The following is an 18,210-nucleotide window of genomic DNA, read 5'->3' as shown; positions in this document are numbered from 1 at the left end:
TGCCCAGCTCCGGAGCCCTGGTATCAGCTCTGTACCAGCAAGTGCATGCGTGCCTCAGAGCAGGCAGCGGGGGAGGGGCCTGAGGCAGCGCAACCCTGGTCTCTCTCCTGCTCCCAGCACAGAGGTGGTGACTGGGCTCCTGAGCCTGGCACAGCTGTTTGTAGCCAGCCTGGGCTCTAGGAAGCTGTAGCAAGCAGCGAGTCTGCAAACAGCTGTGCCGGGCTCTACAGCCCTGGCATCAGCTCCATGCTGGCGGTGACTGCACGTGCACCTCAGAGTGGACAGCAGAGGAGCACAGCACGCCCCAAGGTGCACGCACAGTTGCCTCCAGCATGGAGCTGATGTAGGAACTGTGGAGCCCAGTACAACTGTTTGCAGCTTACCCTCTACTTGCTGCAACTGCCCAGAGCCCAGGCTGGCTACAAATAGCTGCACCGGGCTCCGGAGACCCGTCACCAGCTCTGTGTCGGAAGCAGGGTAGAGACTGGGGTTGCACTGCCTCAGGCCCCTCCCCCACTGCCCGCTCCGAGGTGTGCGCGCACATGCTGGTACAAAGCTGATGCCACTGCTCCGGAGCCCGGCACAACTGTTTGCAGCCTCCTGGCTGCAGCCAGCGCTGGCTCTGGGTAGCTGCTGCCAGCTGGGAGCCCAGGCAGCTCCGGAGCCCGGCACAGGTGTTTGCAGCCAGCCACGGCTCTGGATAGGTGCTGCTAGCCGGGAGCCCAGGCTGCTCCCAGCAGGCAGCTGGGATGCTGCAAGCCCTGCTGGGAGCAGCCCGGGCTCCTTCACTGGCAGCAGCTACCCAGAGACGGGGCTGGCTGTAGCGTACCAAGTAAAATGGCCTTGCGTGCCATGCTTGGCATGTGTGCCAGGGTTGCCGACCCCTGGCTTAAGGAGTTCTAATTTAGAAGGATTAATACCTACTGATGGACCTACCTACCCTGCCAGAATTTGTCTAATCTTCATTTAAAACTGGTTAAATTGTTAACCTCTACACCATTTTGTGGTGATGAATTCCACGTTAATTAGATGCTGTGGATAAAACCTACCTTTTGTTAACTTTAAAACCTGCTTCCTAATCGTGTCCCTGTACATCCCCTAGTTCTGGTATGGTGAGAAATGGTAAACAGTAAACCCCTATTTACATACCTTACACCATTCATTATTTTATAGCCCATTTAATCAAAATGGCTTTCATGGTCCCTTTTTATTCCTCCATCCTGTTACTTGTAAATTGTAGCATAAACCTAGCTGCTTCCTCAGTTATGGCAGTTAACATATTGGGGTCCTTACATCTTTTCATACTGTACTGCTAAAGTTATAAAAACTGATACAGGCCCTCTTTCAGTTTTGAACTTAGGCAACTTCTGCATTATTTACTTCTACAGACCAGTCTAAATAAGTACTGGAAATGGATTTATCACTGGTTCCACTTAACTGTAGCTAGACATTGTGACACTGCTCAACTCTGATGCAAAAAAATGCATTATAATTAAACTAGAATTGATTTTAACCAATATTTTTGAACAAGTACCAAAGATTATTGCATGTAAACTCTGTATAGTCAAAACCATACTGCCCAGCCAGAAAAATGTATCTGCATTCAGAAACAGGTCATTTCTTTAGCATAGACTAATGCGACTAGGTCGCCTTGCTAGGTGCTGCTCATGCATACATTTCTGATGACAGGATTGAACAGTTAGGAAAAATATTTCCCAATGGCGTCAACACATAAGTTTAATGCTTGTTAATGCACTTTAAAATTCACACCTTCAGTTAATTTGACTTAACTGTCCTTGCTGTCCCCGTGCAGCCATACTCTAGTGCAATTTGTTTATTCAAAAATATATATCTTGATTCTTTGAAAAGAAGTAGAAACAAAAAAGCAAACACTCATTTTCTGAGCTCAAGCCCCAGATAAATTACCTCTACTTTGTCCTCAAAAAAAGCTCTCTCTACTTCACTGTTTCTGTCTTTACTTCACAGTTCACTATTCCTGCAGCAACTGCCTGCATTTTACACCTGTGAAAATACTAGGAGAAAATAAAAAGAACATAAAAGTGAACTGAAGCATTTACCTGTCTACTGGGAAGCTGCTTTGCAATGCAAAGGAACTTCAGAACATCAATGGCAAACAACTGCAAGGACTCCTTTGGGTACAATTATTGCAGGCTATTTTTAGCTCTTTCTATGGGGAGTCTCATGACATATGTCAGGACTTTGGAAGTGCAGGCCATTAATAATTTTTACCAAAATGAGTCTAAGAAATGCCCCCCCACCTTTCTTAAAATAAATATAAACAGGTTTTTTCTTTAATTCTAATTTAAACATTTCCCTTAAGCACTGGAAAGCAAAATATATAGCACCGTGCTTGTGCATTAGAAGTAACAAATTAAATGGATTTTATTACAGAAAGGTAGTTAGCTATGTTACTCTGAAATGAGGCAGAAGTCTGGGTAGATATGCGCCTTACAGACCAGTGGTTCTCAAGGTTTGGGCTTCACAGGCCAGATGAATGGCACGAGGCCAGTCTGGGCCAGACTGGGCCCTGCACTGTTCCCCCTGACCCTGTATACTGGGATCGGGCCCTAGGGCCCCATGCTGCCCCTACCTGGCACTGTGTGCTAGTATCAGACTCCAGAGCTCTGTGCTGCCCCCACACACCAGGACTAGACACCTATCTTCCACATTTGATCTAGTGCACAGGGTCAGGGCTCACAGGGCTGCCCACAGACCCAGATGGCATTATGTGGAGAGCTGGATATGACCTGTGGACCAGGGGTTGAGCATCCCTTTTATAGACTAACTAAAGAAATACACAGAGCACAAGCTTTCATGAACTCTCATGGGCCAAAGCTTGTGCTCTAGATCCACTGCATTGGTTTAGTCATCCAGTAGATGTGAAAAAACAAACAGAACATTAGCCTGAGATACAGAAAGAGGAGCAAATATGGCAGGCGACCAGCTTGGCTTAGCAGAGAACTCTTCAGTCAGCTTAAACACAAAAACGGAAGCTTACAAGAAATGGAAGCTTGGACAGATGACTAGGAAGGAGTGTAACAGTACTGTTCAGCCATGCAGGGATGAAATCAGGAAGGCCACAGCACAACTGGAGTTGCAGATAGCAAGGGACGTGAAGAGTGACAAGAAGGGTTTCTACAAGTATGTTAGCAACAAGGTCAGGGAAGGTGTAGATCCCTTACTGAATGGGGGAGGCAACCTAGTGACAGATGAAGAGGAAAAGGCTAAAGTACTCAATGCTTGTTTTACCTCAGTCTTCACAGGCAAGGTCAGTTCCCAGACTACTGCACAAGCAGCACAGTTTAGAGAGGTCAGCAGTCCTCAGTGGTGAAAGAACAGGTTAGGGACTGTTTAGAAAAAAGCTAGACATGTACAAGACTATGGGGCCACATACAATGCATCTGAGGGTGCGGAGGGAGTTGGCTGATGTGACTGAAGAGCCGCTGGCCATTATCTTTGAAAACTCATGGGGCCTGGAGGAGGTCCCAGACGATTGGAAAAGGGCAAATACAGTGCTCATCTTTTAAGAAAGGGAAGGAGGATCCAGGGAACTACAGACCAGCCTCATCTCAGTCCCTAGAAAAATCATGGAGCAGGTCTTCAAGGAATCCATTTCAAAGCACTTGGAGGAGAAGGTGGTGATTAGATCAGTCAACATGGATTCACCAAGGGCAAGTCATGCCTGACCAACCTGATTGCCTTCCATGAGATAACTGGATCTGTGGGTGCAGGGAAAGCAATGGGCGTGATATACCTTGACTTTAGCAACGCTTTTGATACAGTCTCCCACAGCATTCTTGCAAGCAACCTGAGGAAGTACGGGTTGGATGAACGGACTATAAGGTTGATAGACAGCTGACTGGATTGTCAGGCTCAATGGGTAGTGATCAATGGCTCAAGATCTAACTGGCAGCCAGTATCAAGTGGAGTGTCCCAGAGGTCAGTCCTGGGGCCAGTTTTATTCAATATCTTCATGAACATTCTGGAAGATGTGATGGAGTGCACCCTCAGCAAGTCTGTAAATGACACCAAGCTGGTGGGGTGTAGTAGATAGGGTAGGGCTCTAATTCAGAATGACCTAGACAAATTGGAGGATTGGGCCAAAACAAATCTTACAGGCTTCAACAAGGACAAGTGCAAATCCTGCACTTAGAACAGAACAATCCCATGCACCAGTACAGGCTGGGGGCTGACTGGCTAAGCAACAGCTCTGCAGAAAAGGACGTGGGGGTTACAGTGGACAATAAACCAAATACAAGTCAACAGGGTGCCCCTGTTGCCAAAAAAGGCCAACAGCAGACTGGGTTGTATTAGCAGAAGCATTGCCATCATATTGAGGGAAGTAATTATTTGCCTCTATTCTGCACTGGTGAGGTCACATCTGGAGTACGGTGTCGAGTTTTGGGCACCCCACTAAAGAAAGGACATGGACAAGTTGGAGAGAGTCCAGCAGAAGGCAACAAAAATGGTGAGGGGGTTGGGCCATATGATTTCTGAGGACAGCCTTGCGGAACTGGGCTTATCTAGTTTGAAAAAGAGACGACTGAAGGAGTTTAATAGCAGCCTTTAACTATCTGAAGGATGGTTCCAAAGAGGATGGAGCTACTGTTCTCAGTGGTGACAGATGACAGAACAAGGAGCAATGGTCTCAACTTGCAGCATGGGAGGTTTAGGTTGGGTATTAGGAAAAAAATTCTCGCTGGGAAGGTGGTGAAGCACTGGAACGGGTTACCTAGAGAGGTGGTGGGATCTTCATCCTTGGAGGTTTTTAAGGCCCAGCTCGACAAAGCCCTGGCTGGAATGATCTAGTTGGGGATAGTCCTGCTTTGAGCAGGCAGTCAGACTAGATGCCCTCCTGAGGTCTCTTCCAACCCTAATTTTCTATGATTTTATGATCTGAAGAAGTATGCTGGGTTCTCCTCCTGACCCAACCAAATGAAAGCCTTTTTCCTTTAAAGTAATTTTTAATGTCAACTAATTATGCTCCGTGAGGTTGGAGGTCTGACTTCCAGGATTCCCAATGCAGGAAGGAAGGGGTTTCCAGCACAGGTGCAGGATCCTACCATCCTTTGGCCCTTCTTGCTGTGCATTTCTAATAGCTAATCCTGATCATTTAGGCTATGAGTCACCTGGCTTGGCATGAGGGTCTGTGACCCCCAGTAGGACAGGCACAGCCCAGCCATTTCCCCATTGGGCTGAAATGGCCTCTTAAGTTGAATTATCATGGGAAGTGATAGAACCTCCCTATTCAGGACTGGTTAGGGCTTATCTGGAGTACCAGTTTGCAGTGCTGGGTTTCACATTTTGAAAAGGACATGGAGAAGTTAGAGACGGCCCAGAGGCAGGCAACAAAAATGATCAAGTGCTTGGAAAGCAAGTCATATGAGGGGAGATTGAAGGAGCTAGGCATGTTCAGCTTGTAGAAAAGGTGCTTAAGAGAGGAAATGATAGCAGTCTTCAAATACCTGAAGGGCTGTCATAAAGAAGAGGAAAAGCACCTTTTCTCTCTTGCTTGAGAGAAGAGGATGTGGAACAATGGCTTAAGTTGCAGCAAAGTAAATTTAAATTAGCTATCTGGAAAAACTTCACTGTGAGAATAGCAAGGCAGCAGCACAGCCTGCCTAGGGAAGTTGTGGACTATCCATCACTGACAGCGTTCAAGAAGTTGGACAGCCACTGGTTGCGGATACAGGCATAGATATGCCTATTTTCAACCATGGGTATTTTGTATACTTCTGGGATTTTCTGGTTTCTCCCACTGCCCACCGCCCCCCTTTTCTGCTGAATGTGCCCGGGTGGTTTTAAACCTTCCCAAAGGCAATGGGTGTTGGCTATAGCTAGGGCCGTCCTGCCGGGGGGGGGGGGGGGGGGGGGGGGGGGGAAGCCCTGCACAGGCTGATTTGCCCCAGGGCCCTGCTTGGGTCATCTCTGGCCAAAGCTAAGACTGGGGGCTTAAACTGGCGTGTGCCAATTCCCTTGCTAGAAACAAAGCCAGAGGTCCCTGGCTAGGGGGGTCTTGCCCCTGCACTCAGGGTCAGACTGATTGCCATATTTGTGGTCAGGAAGGGATTTTACCTCATGGTCAGACTGGAATGGACTGTGGGAGGTTTTGTCTTCTGTAGCCAGGTGTGTGACCCTCTACCCAGGACCCCTCGAGTATATACTGTAGTAACAATCTTTTATAGAAGCAGACATTTGCTGCCATGGTTCCCATGCTTTACCTGTGCGGGTAGCATGTTAGGTCTGTGTTGTGCCTGTGTTGAGGGTACTCTTACGTAGAGCTTAGGTTATGGTTGTATGGGATGGTTTGGATAAGGATGACCCTGCCTCGGGGAGGGGGGTTAGACTCACTAGATGACCTCTGGAGGTCTCTTCCAGCCCTATTTCTCCCTGACTCTAATCCAAGACAGCAAAACCTTAATTCAAACAGGTTGCAGGCATAGGGGTGCCTGACCTCTGGTTCATGAGCCAAGCACAGCCCTGGAGCTGGGGCATCTGGCCCCTGGGGCTCCCCACAGGTGGGAAATGTGGCAGCTGGGAAGCAGTGGCCATTAGTAGAGCCACTGCCTCAGCTGCCCCATTCCCACCCCCTCCTCCCACAGGCATTTGAGGGCTGGTCCCAGCCCAGCTGATGTCTCCACACCTGAACTCATGCTTTTAGCTGGGGTTAAAAACAGGCTTCCGGGCCGGCGAAAGACGAGCTCCTGAGGGGAACGGAGACCCGTGCGGAGAGGGGCCCGCAGCCCGCGGGCAGTGAGGACACGAGCGGGGCAGCGGGCGGGTTGGGGGCAGGGACCGGGGCGGATCCCGTCGCCTGGTCCCGCCCCGCGCAAGGGGCGCTTGGTCACGCGCAGGCCGCCCTGCACCCTGCTGCTCACCCACCCGCCCGCCCGCGGCCTCCGCCCGCCCGCCCGCCCGCCCTGCGTGTGTGTGCGTCTGCGTGTGGGGGGTGGGGCGGGGGTCCTTACCCGCCGCGGCGGGAAGCGGGGCGGCGAGCAGCAGCAGCAGCAGCAGGCGGCGGCGGGCGGGAACGGGGGCGCCCATGGCTCCAGCCCCAGAGCAGGGAACCGAGCGACGCGGAGCCTCCCGGGCCCGCCCCCACCACCAGGGGCCTGCCCCGCGGGCTGGGCCGCCGGGGGGGCGGGGTGACCCCACGAGCCAGGATTGCAGCCCGGCCCCTTGGGGCGGGGCGCTGAGCTCCAAAACACCTTCCAGGGGCTTGTGGGTAGAAGAGGATTCCTCGTAGATCTTGGAAAAGGAAGACGATCCTAAGTTTTCTAACATAACGTGTCACCTTTTACATCATCCCGAAAACATCCCAGTGCTAGCCTGACTACACCTCCCCCTAGGTTACGGGAAACGCCCGTGGACACGGGCTTTATAGCTCCCTGACATGGACAAAAAGGAGACAAGGTATCAGTGAACCAACCATAAAATTTACATATAAAAAAAATGCACGCTTTATATACGGACCAGATTTTTTCTCTAGGTTTTTAGCTCCTGGTAGTAAAAGCCCGGGCAGGGGCCTCGGCTACATATTAGCTGCCCCCTGCTCCACAGCAATCCCGCTTTCGATTGCAGAAGTCCTTAGCGCGAGTTCAAGACTTCCTACCAAGCACCCCTGCCCAACTCGTACTGGTCTGGCCCTAGTGCCCCATGACCCCAACCAGGGTTCAGAGCTCTCTCTGCTAGGTGCTATAGGAAACATCTATGCAGCTGTTAGTTATCCCTACAAATACAAGAACAGTAGCAATTATATTGACACCGTTATAGATGTATTTTATTCTTCCAACTATTAACAGCATACTTGTATATTATCCATACTATACACTTCAATCCAAAGAGTGGGTTACTCCCCTAATACAACAGCTGTGCTTTTTCAAAGTTACCAGTAACCAGGCATCTTGAGTACATTGCAAAATACATCAGATGTGCACCTTGCAAAATAACTTACACCATTCACAACAATATACAAATAAAACACTTTGTAAAAAATATTTGAATTCTTTTAAACTCTTGAGACCAAAATTATTCTGGTAATAAAATTAAAAAGACCCTTTCTATTTGAAGATGCACATCCAAAAAAGTTAGTGGACTTTTATTAAGTTTTATAAAGTTTATGAACATTTATAAATCTAGAAGTAACGCACAGGTATCTATCCGATTTATATTTGTACAAAAATACTTTAATTAGAAAAGAAAACTAAACAATATAAAGCTTTCTTTAACAAAACATTTTCTAAGACAATTACTGTAGACCCCATTAAGCAAGGCACTCAAGCAAATACATAACTAAGTTCTTTTAAAGTTATGCATGTTTCAAGTTTAATTATTTTTCTGGATCACAGCAGTACTGCCTAACACTTTTTTTTTCTCCATTTTGTTACTTAGTGTTTGGCAATATTTCTCATTAAATACATAGTAGCAGCAAGGACTGTGTCATCTTGTCTGTTTGTACAATATTTTGCTATGCTGAGTCCTAATCCTTTGTTCTACTGCAAGACATTTTAACTAAAATAATGATGACAAGAACCAGATTCAGTCTCTTAGAGATCAAATGAAATAGCGAAGAATTGTTTTTATATAAAATTTACTCTCCAAGTATTGCAGTCAATGGAACAGTTGAGTTCTGCTTAAATTGTTACAAGAACATCTCTTAATTTTTCATAATTGTGCCCAAGTATTCTAACCCCCCCCAACAAAGTGCTTGTATTATTTCTTTGATCAAAAAATAACAAACTAAATAAGAATAATAGTCTTAAGTCTATTTGTTATTAAATACAAAAAGGGAGGCAGGCACTGCATTCTTGTTTGCTTTCTTGCAATAGATGCATCTAACCTCCCAGTATTGTTTTAAATATCTGCATACCAGAATAGTGCAAAGAGCTCCCCCCGCAAAAGTGCTGCATCATCAATACAAACATATGGGTCACAGTTTTTGGCTGTTACACTCAAATGTCTCTCTAAAAAACCAAACAAACCAAAACAGTAGTATTCCCAGTGCATTAGGCCAAATGCACTCCTGGTTGTAACAGCACCGATGTCAGTGGAGTTACATTAGGAATAAATTTGGTCTTTTATATACACTCCTTCATAACAGTAAATAAGACTGATCCTAAAAGATCATACTGTACATTAAAAAACATTTTTCCTCCAATAATTATTCTAGTTGCAAAACACATTGACTTTGTGTGCATGTGGTATAGTAATATGCACTACTTTATGTACTACACAAACAAGTGTATATGTAGTATTATGTGTGTATGTGTGCATCTGTACACACACACACACACACACACACACACACACACACACACACACACAATGCTCCCCTCTTCACTAATACCTCTTTCAGTGTGCATATGAAAGAACATGGTGACGCGTGACAAAAATGAAACTTAATTTACTGGTAAATTAATCAAGTATTTTTAACATATAGGCACATAACTTAAGTGACTATCTATTTCCTCCCACTCACTACCTGAGAAAGATTTTCATTTAATTCCTGAAACTGATCGTAGAGGAAATACCTTATTTGTTATTGAGTTGTATCAGTGCCAGATTTAGGCTTAAACTACTTAAGCTACAGTTTAGGGCCCTGCAATATGGGGAGCCTCGAAATAAAAAAAAACCTGGACATTTTCATTCCAATGTGATAAAAATACACATATATATGGCTCCACAGTTATTCATATTGAGTTAATAAATTTGTGCAGAAATAATAATTCATCTTAAAATTTCATGAAAATCCATTGTGATGGATTTCATGGATTATTTTTATTGTATGGGGCCTCTTAAGATAGACATAGTTTGGGGCCTCTTAAAATGGATGTAGTTTACAGCCTCAGCATGTCATAATCCGGCACCAAGTTGTATCTTTAATTATAATATAGGTGATTTACAGTTATCATTCATTAAGACTAACTGCAACTTCTACCTTTTTGTATTATATGATCAGAAGAGCCATGCTAGATCATACCTAGTAAAGTAAGTATGAACTTCCCCTTGCTCCTCCAGTTACAGGGGGACTGCTTGAGTACAGCACTAATTCTGTTTTCTCCTACTTTGTCCGCTCTGCTCCCCTCCCCTGCCCCTCCCCCATCCTCACCAAGTATTTGCTTAGGAAGTACTCACTAAGTCTCCTATAATTGCCTGGCAGCACTGCTGTTTAGCAATCTTATGGATGCCCTCACCATAAAACTGGGGACATTAGCTCTGTAACACAAGGTCTTCCTTGCGCACTGATCTGATTTCATATTAGCTTAATAAACATAAGAAAGAATTTGGTATATTTAAGGTACATTCGCTAAAGACAAAATAAGATTTTTCTTTTCCTTTCTACTTACTCCCTATGCCAGGAAACTGATTTCCAAAGTAAACACTTCAGCTGCATCATTGCATAGTACAAACTGTGAAAGGAAGATTCTGAAACATCTCATTTGAAAGGGACAGTTTTCACAGTAAGAAAAACACAACATTCATGCTACTGCTCTTGGAAAACCAGACTGTGTTTATGTACATCTTCAATTTTTCTCATGTTTGTATTTAGCCCTTAATACCTGCTGTGTTGACATTCACTATCATCTTTGGAAGACATGACTGACTATTCATGTATGAACCCACAACAGGCTCTGACTTAAATATGGCATGGGTATTTATTTTTAAAAATTTTATTTCATTTGAAGATAGTGGCTCTAACTCGTGATATTTCCCTTCACTCAGAATAATACTATAAAGGAGGGCAGCCAAACAAAAGTTTTAGCTCTGAAGAACACTTACTGAACTATTGTAATATGACTAAAGGGATGGCTTTTGGTGACTTCTGAAGAAAAAAGTCAAGTGATTAGATTTATTCCTTCCCTCTTGCCCCAAAATGAGCATACGTACCAAATTCTAGGATTCTGAGTAATTAATCAGTTAATTAAAGGCCTTCCATATTATACAACAGTTGATACTACATTACAGGCATGGTTATTCCAAAACCATGAATCTGGTTATCAAAGTATTATCATGCATTATGCTAGCCGTTTCATGGTGATCCAATGCTACAGCAACAAAGCATATAATATACACACAGAATGGTATGTCTTTTGGCACCAAAGATGTAATTAACAATTGCCTGTACAAAGCTAGATAGTTTCTGCACAATTTAAAAAGTGTTTAAACGTGAAGCGTATGGTTGATTTAAATATTTTTTCACTTAAAATACTTTATAGCAAAGGAAAAAAGGAAGGATAGTACTGTAAGAAAAAGAATTTATTAGGCAGTATCCAAAACTAATCTGGTGCACTGACCTAGAGAGGCTCAGGGAAGTTGTGCCTTAAATAAAATGTACTGACGATCCAAATTCAGATAGCTACCTGTAATGTGAATGAAAGCTGCACACTTACTATATTTACCCACATCCAAGATGACTGAAATTAAGATGACCCCCCCAAAGCTTAAGTTCTATATATGGAAAATGTATAAATGTGTTATAGGCAGACAAGGTTCCTTGGGTGAATTTGATATCTTTTATTGTGTTATACATTTTCCATGTATAGAATCTAATTATTGGAGGGTTGTCTTAAATTTGTTTAAGACAGCAGGGGGGCAGGTGATGGGGCAGCAAGTGATGAGGGGGGCAGTAGTGGGACAGGAAGAGAGTCAAGCAACCTGATCCCTACCCCTTGTCTCCCCACACATTGCGCTCTGCCACCTGTCCTTACTTGTCCCTCCTGATGCCTGTATGGTCTAGTACCCCCCCCCACCGCCCCACTAGAGAGGACTGGAGCCGGAGGTGGTGGAGGGGCAAGGGTGGGCAGGTGTTGCAGCTCTGACTCCAGGCCTGACACCCTCCCCATGTAAAATGAGGAAAAAAAATCTTGTCTTGGATTCAAGTAAATAGGGTATATCAGAGGGTAGAATATCACCTCTAGGTAATAAACTTTTTATTCTGTTTTTGGAAAGATCTAGTAAAATATATAGTGGCTGGTTTCCCCATAGCTTCACATAGTGAAATTTGTAAATAAAACAGCTAGCAAGATTAGTTTCTCATTAACCATCTTTAGCAAACATGTTATCAGTTTCCTCTTCATTCATCCCCCTTTGATAACGTACTGCAGAGAAGCCACCCCACTGAAGCCGTTTCTTTTTATGGAGATACCAAATTAATCCAGCAATTAGGATTATGATTATGAAGAGAGCAAATGCTATGGCCACACCAGCACGATTAGAACCTGAAAGAGACAAAAGACAGTCATCTTCTATTCCTAGATAACAATATTTATTGAACGACAAGGATTTTACAGGGCTGCCATACTATATTTCTATTGTACAGCTTTAATGTAAGGCCATTTTATTGAAGTTAAGGATATCTAGTTTAAATTATACAGGTACACAATAATACTCTTCATTCTATTGTTCTAAAAGTTAGATTATTGTAAAATGTCGAATCATTAATAGCTCATTTTGAATCACTTAAAATTTCAATTGTGACACTCTTTTGAGGCTAAATGAACTAAAGAGCCTACTTGGTCTTCAGAATCATTTTTCTCCGCTTCTTAATATCTTCTGTACCTCAATGCATAGCTAAGCTGGCCCCCAAGTTTCTCAGATAAAACTCTGCCTTTATTTCTGACGTGGGAAGTTGCTGAAGTTAATTTACCCCTAGCAGTATTCAGGGAAATCCTAAGTTCCCATTGTTTCTGTCCTCAACTTGTATATAAGCATCAAAAAGATCCCACTGCTTCCACATCTGCTTTTCCTGACCTGAACAACAGACCCTTGCTTTGGATGAAGTAGTGTGGGAGAAAGTGTCATGGGTACTGATTCCTCTCCCATGAGGCTATTTTCAGAACTAATGACTTGGACAGAAGAGACAACTCACAAGTCCCATGGGTTCCTTTAACTCCTTCTACAATAAGCCTGTGCAAATAGGGAGGTATAGGGACAGTGATTCAATTCAGATCACTGTCCTCAATCAATTCGGCCAAAACGTCTTTGGAAGATTCGGCGCCAATTTGGTGATTCGGCCATAGACTCTAATGGGGAATCACTGAAATACCTAATACTATCATTTTTTTGGCAGATTTGGATGAAAACAGCAGAGATGGTAGCCCCTTCTGAGGGCATAAGACCTGCCAAGTTTCAAGGAGATATGAGCAGGGCTTTCAGGGAAACTGCACCTCAAGCTTCTGAAAGCAAAACTCATGACATGTCACTTTGTGTGTGTGTTAATGTAAAGCAGGATGAAAACAGCAGGGATGGTAGCCTGTAACAGGGGGCCTTCCTGGTGCTGGTTAGATCTCCGCCCACCCACCTGTTTCTGGGCCAGCCGCCCACCCCTTTTGCTCAGGCAGAAATAGCTCACAAAAGGGACAGAAAGGCTGCAGATACAGGCTTACATGCTGATTCTATGTCCCTCCCCCAGAGCACTGTGATTGGAAGGGGACTCAGAAAGATCAGTCACTGGCTAGCTACAGATGTCAGTTCCACCCCTGCTTCTCAGTTTGTTCCCCTGCAAGACTGCCTTCCGAATCGCCGAATCTTTGCCTAATTGGATTTGGAGGATTTTTTTTTGTCCCCCGATTCAATTCGAGTTCGGTAATTCAGCCTCTGAATCGGGCCGAATCTTCTCCAAATCAAATTGACAACCAAAGCTTTGCACGCCCCTACTCTACAACACATGATCTTCTCCCAGAGGGCAGCTTTTCTCTTCTTATTTGCTACTCTTGGAGGGTTGGCGAGGGGGATATGTGGAGCTGCCCAAGGATTCCCATCACAGAAGGAGTTGCTAATCATCTTTCTGCCCCAATAGGGACAGAGAGATCCCACTGCTATAAGATTTGCAAGCACAGCAGACCAAAAAACCTTTGATTTCTCTCCGCAAAAGGAAAAAAAAAGAGGAGCTCATGGGATAACTCTGCGAGATGGGAGGGGCAGGGAGCGAGAAGGAGCAATTGAGGTAACTATTCACGCTCTCTTCTTACTGGTGGAAAAGCAGCTGTGGCTCAGCTCCCCTGCCCCCACCCCTCCTGCAACTCCAGGAGGTAGGAATATTCAGGAAATCTCTCAGAGGATGTCTCCCTGTTTCTTACAACTAAACTGTTGTATATTAAATTATTCTCTAGGTAGAAAGCCCATAGAAGGCCTATGCAACAGCTGAGACCCACTTAAAACAGAACTTCAGCATGCTCTGAAGTAAATTTAAATCTCAACACTTTTTACACAGGACTTATGGGAAAGTCTTTAAATATAATAATTAGAAGAATTATGAGCAGTCTACTGAAACCAAGGCTGACATACCTAGAGGAGCTTTACATACAACTCTCCTTTGACTATTATTGCAGTCAACTGTAGACCATGCTCCATTTGTGGATACGATAACACTGCATTTACCACTAACTTCTGAAGTTCCATTTCCCCAGTTGGCATAATTAAGTGCTGAGCCATCAAGCCAGGTCAATGACTGATCTGTAGAGAAAAGTATTGCCTATTAGATTGCTTTGTCAGATTACCATTGAAAGTTTCTATATTAATAGATAATGTAAAAACTGATTAATTTAGGTCTTCACTTTTTTAAAAAGTGCATATTATAAAAAGTAAAAAAAAAAATCTAATTTTTAAAAACAATACTTACAACATATATCATATTTGTATTTATTATTCCTATACACATATCTACCCTCACACACCATCCTCAGCAGCCTTAGGGAGCAGACAGACAACTTCTGAAATGCTTTACATCATAACAGGCTTGGAAGTGTTTTAGAAATGTAGCATGTCAGCTACTGAACACACATACAGCTCCTGGCTGAATTGTTGCAAAAATCGCTGTGGCTGTATGCAGCGATGTATTTTCCAGCCAACTTATGTCATAGGGGGTTACAGTAATTTGCAGATTTGCTGTCCTGCTACCTCCCTCCCTTTCTCCACAGGGCAGGGAAATAGAGTGGACTATCAGTGCTGTTCTGCAACCTCCATCTCCCTTAGCATGGTAAAAGGCACACCAGTTTTTGCAGCCAACGAAGGAGGAATGTATCCAGTCAGGCTTGATTCTCCCTGGCAAATGAGCAGGTACCTTTTACAGCTGGTTGAACTGGAAAAGCCTTTAGTAAATTCAGAGCAGGGCTTGAATTCATGCTTCTCAAGATATAGCTAGGTACCTCGGACCCACTCTGCCATCACGTCCCACCTCTCAATGTGCAGCTCCATGTAAAAAAAACCCACAAAATGAAGAAGAAAAAACAACTGGAGCAATATAAGCACTTCAAAGGAAGGATAGCACCCCTCTTGCCAGGCACAGATTGAAGGAAAAAAAAACAAAATAAGACATTCAGAAGCAGCTCCAGATCCAATACAACCTCCAAGTTTCACCCTATTTTTCAAATGGCAGTTGCATGTTCATATAAGTTTTACCAATTCTACCCTTAAGGGTGTGTAAAACGGGCCACATTCGATTCGGATTCTGCCCGAATCGGGATCAGTGATTCGATTCATTGATTCGGATCACTGTCCCCTATTTGATTCGTCCAAATCCAAAGATTTGATGCTGATCCGGAGAATCAGTGATTCGGCCATAAACACAGCTTTACATTTTTTTTTATTGTTTTACGTACCTTGAGGTACCACACGCGGCTCGTAAACGCTGCAATGCTGGGGCAGATGAAGCATCCCATAGGAGCATGGGGGGCCCCTCTGCACCTCCCTGGCTCGGCAATTGTCCATGGGGGGACCCCAGGTGCCCCCCCAGATCCAGAAGGCACCAGTTGCCGAGCTGAGACACAGGGGGCCCCCTGGCGTGTTCCCTGGCAGTGCTTCTGGTCCACTTCTAGGTCTGCTGCTGAGTGCACCGGGGAGCCCCCTGTGCTCCTGTGGGACGCTCCATCTGCCCCACCATTGCAGCATTCACAAGCTGCCTGGTACCTTGAGGTATGTAGAAAAAACATTTGAAACTGTGCCTATGTCCGCATCGTCAAATCTCTCCAAATCGATTCAGAGGGTTCTGATTCGATTCAGAGAGATTAAAGGGTCTCCTGATTCGATTTGGAGATTCGGCCACTGAATCAGGCCAAATCTCCGCCGAACTGAATCAGGGACCAAAGCTTCACACAGCCCTACTATCCATCACTTTTATCTCAATGTTTTCTGGATTAAGTCAGCCAGCTAACCCTTATACAAGCCTTTCCATGCTCTTGTCCTTTCCTTGGTGATCCAGTTTTCAGTCCAAAGTCTCAAGGATTCAAGGGATAAAGAAATCGTAAAAGAAACTGACCAAATGTAGGACTTGCTGTATGTTAATTAACACAATGCAATTAGCACTTGGGCTTTGCCCTTCCAAGTGTTATTATGTTATAACAACATTCATCTTATTTACAGTGAACACTCTTGTGCTCAGACACGCACACATGCACAAACGCGCATGCACACGCACATGTTTGGTAACAGTTTCTTACCCTTGGAGTTCTGAGACAATCCAAGCCACACACTTTTAGTGATAAGGTCATTTTCTCTTATCTGTGTGCTGACAAATTTATTTTCATCAGCATCCTTTATAGTGAGAAGTGTTGCAGATGGATCTAAGGAAAAAGAAGTTTTACTTGTCAAACAGAAGTAACATTTAAGTCTTTCCTTATTGTCTTCTTACACTTCAGTGAATTTTATACACATCCAAAGGGCTAATTTAACAACAGGCTGTCCAACTACTGGCTTAACTCATGGCTCCCAGTCCAGGCACCACTCTCCACGTTGCTCTCCTGCTGCTGCCACTGAGGTCTCCAGGCTCTCCTTCCCTCCTCCAGCTATCACTTCTTGTCCCTGCCCCTGCGGGTGGTGTAGCATGGCCCATGGGGCATAGGGAGCCTGTGGCCCAAGAGCCCTGCATGTATGGAGTAGTATAGCAGGGAGGCCTGTGCAGTGCAGCAGGGAGTGCTATGGCAGCTATGGTAACACAAGTTGGATAGATCTGATTTAAGGTATAGGAATAAGAAAACAAATTTATAACTTTAGCTTCCTAAAAATTTAGGTGAGAAGATATAATGCAAATGTTATGAGTAGCCTCAGATGTTAGTTAACTTATTTTTTGTCATCCAGGTAAGTGAAGAAGAATAAAACAAACACAAGACTCCTGCAGATTGTTTGTGTGGGAGGTATTGTATTATATTTTATGGAAACTGAAGGATCGATTTTGCCAGGTTACAGATATCTACTGCAAGACACTATTTCCATCATCCTAAGCAGAAGCTCGGCATCTTGTAGAACCACATTAATATTGATATAGAATGTCATAGCAGATAAGGTTAAACAGCAGCAGATGTGACAAAACTAAGCTTCAAAAAATCTAATCTTTCATAAGCAAAAAGAATTTTAGCCCAGAAACAGAACATGGAGAAGAGTCCCTCTTGCTCTAACTCACACTAAGGCCAGGTGGCCAGTGGTAAGAAGTCACACTTGAAAGTAGGGCCATGTATCCCTTCACATTTCAGACCACCCTACTCTGTCTAACTTTAAATAAATAAAATATATTCCTATAATAAAAAGTGGCAATTTGCAGCTCTGAAAACTTCTGAAGACAGCAAAGGATTCTGATCAGATCAAAGGATCAAAAAAGAGCAAATAAAATCTTCCATTACAAATATTCCTAAAGAAATATAAATCTGAAATATTGCCAACTATCCTTGAACAAGGGACTGTTTATAAAACGTAGCACCTTATAAAATATCCAAACATACCCAATTTTTGGCAAACGTTTTTAGCATCTTCTGCAGTATATACCGAAAAATTGTAAAATGCCATGTCAAATGCATAGCAGTGCTCCTTATATTGAAGCCACTGATATGTTCCTGTATTCTGTGGACATCTGGGAGAGCCTTTTGTTTGCTGCAGTTGTAGTTGTCTCTCTATAGAAAAAAAAACCCAAAGATGGTGCATTATGCAAATTAACAAGGGATTTGCACAGTCAAAAACTTCTGTTGTGGAAGTGATGCCCAAGAAAACACACAGAGTCAGGGACTACTAACTGGTATATGACAAAAAATCAGAATATGTTCCCTTCAGTTTGTTTCTTCAAATATAGCAGATTAATTCATTACAATCAATTAGTATAGGAAAAATCCCAAATATTTTGGACACCGACTCTTCCATTAGTAATGGTGGCCATTCCTTTTTACTGAATTTCATGTGGCAGTGAAATCCGGAATCTTCAGTTTT

The 18,210-nt window shown here is 44.0% G+C and overlaps 1 protein-coding gene across 1 annotated transcript in view; it reads right to left on the bottom strand.

The window, feature by feature from the left end:
• LY75 (lymphocyte antigen 75) overlaps window positions 1-18,210 on the bottom strand; it is a 135,115-nt gene that overhangs the window by 30,308 nt on the left and 86,597 nt on the right. The window contains exons 32-37 of the mRNA XM_059726274.1: window positions 17,733-17,900; window positions 16,458-16,580; window positions 14,308-14,475; window positions 12,059-12,239; window positions 10,581-10,750; window positions 6,990-7,298 (exon numbers count right to left, since the gene is read on the bottom strand). Coding sequence (XP_059582257.1) covers window positions 6,990-7,298; window positions 10,581-10,750; window positions 12,059-12,239; window positions 14,308-14,475; window positions 16,458-16,580; window positions 17,733-17,900 — 1,119 coding nt within the window. The remainder of the gene's footprint in view (window positions 1-6,989; window positions 7,299-10,580; window positions 10,751-12,058; window positions 12,240-14,307; window positions 14,476-16,457; window positions 16,581-17,732; window positions 17,901-18,210) is intronic.

The sequence above is a fragment of the Alligator mississippiensis genome, chromosome 4 (assembly GCF_030867095.1).
Source record: "Alligator mississippiensis isolate rAllMis1 chromosome 4, rAllMis1, whole genome shotgun sequence".
Taxonomy (NCBI): Eukaryota; Metazoa; Chordata; order Crocodylia; family Alligatoridae; genus Alligator; species Alligator mississippiensis.
Note: the sequence above shows the minus strand (reverse complement) of the source record. Positions and strands in the feature narration are given on the sequence as shown.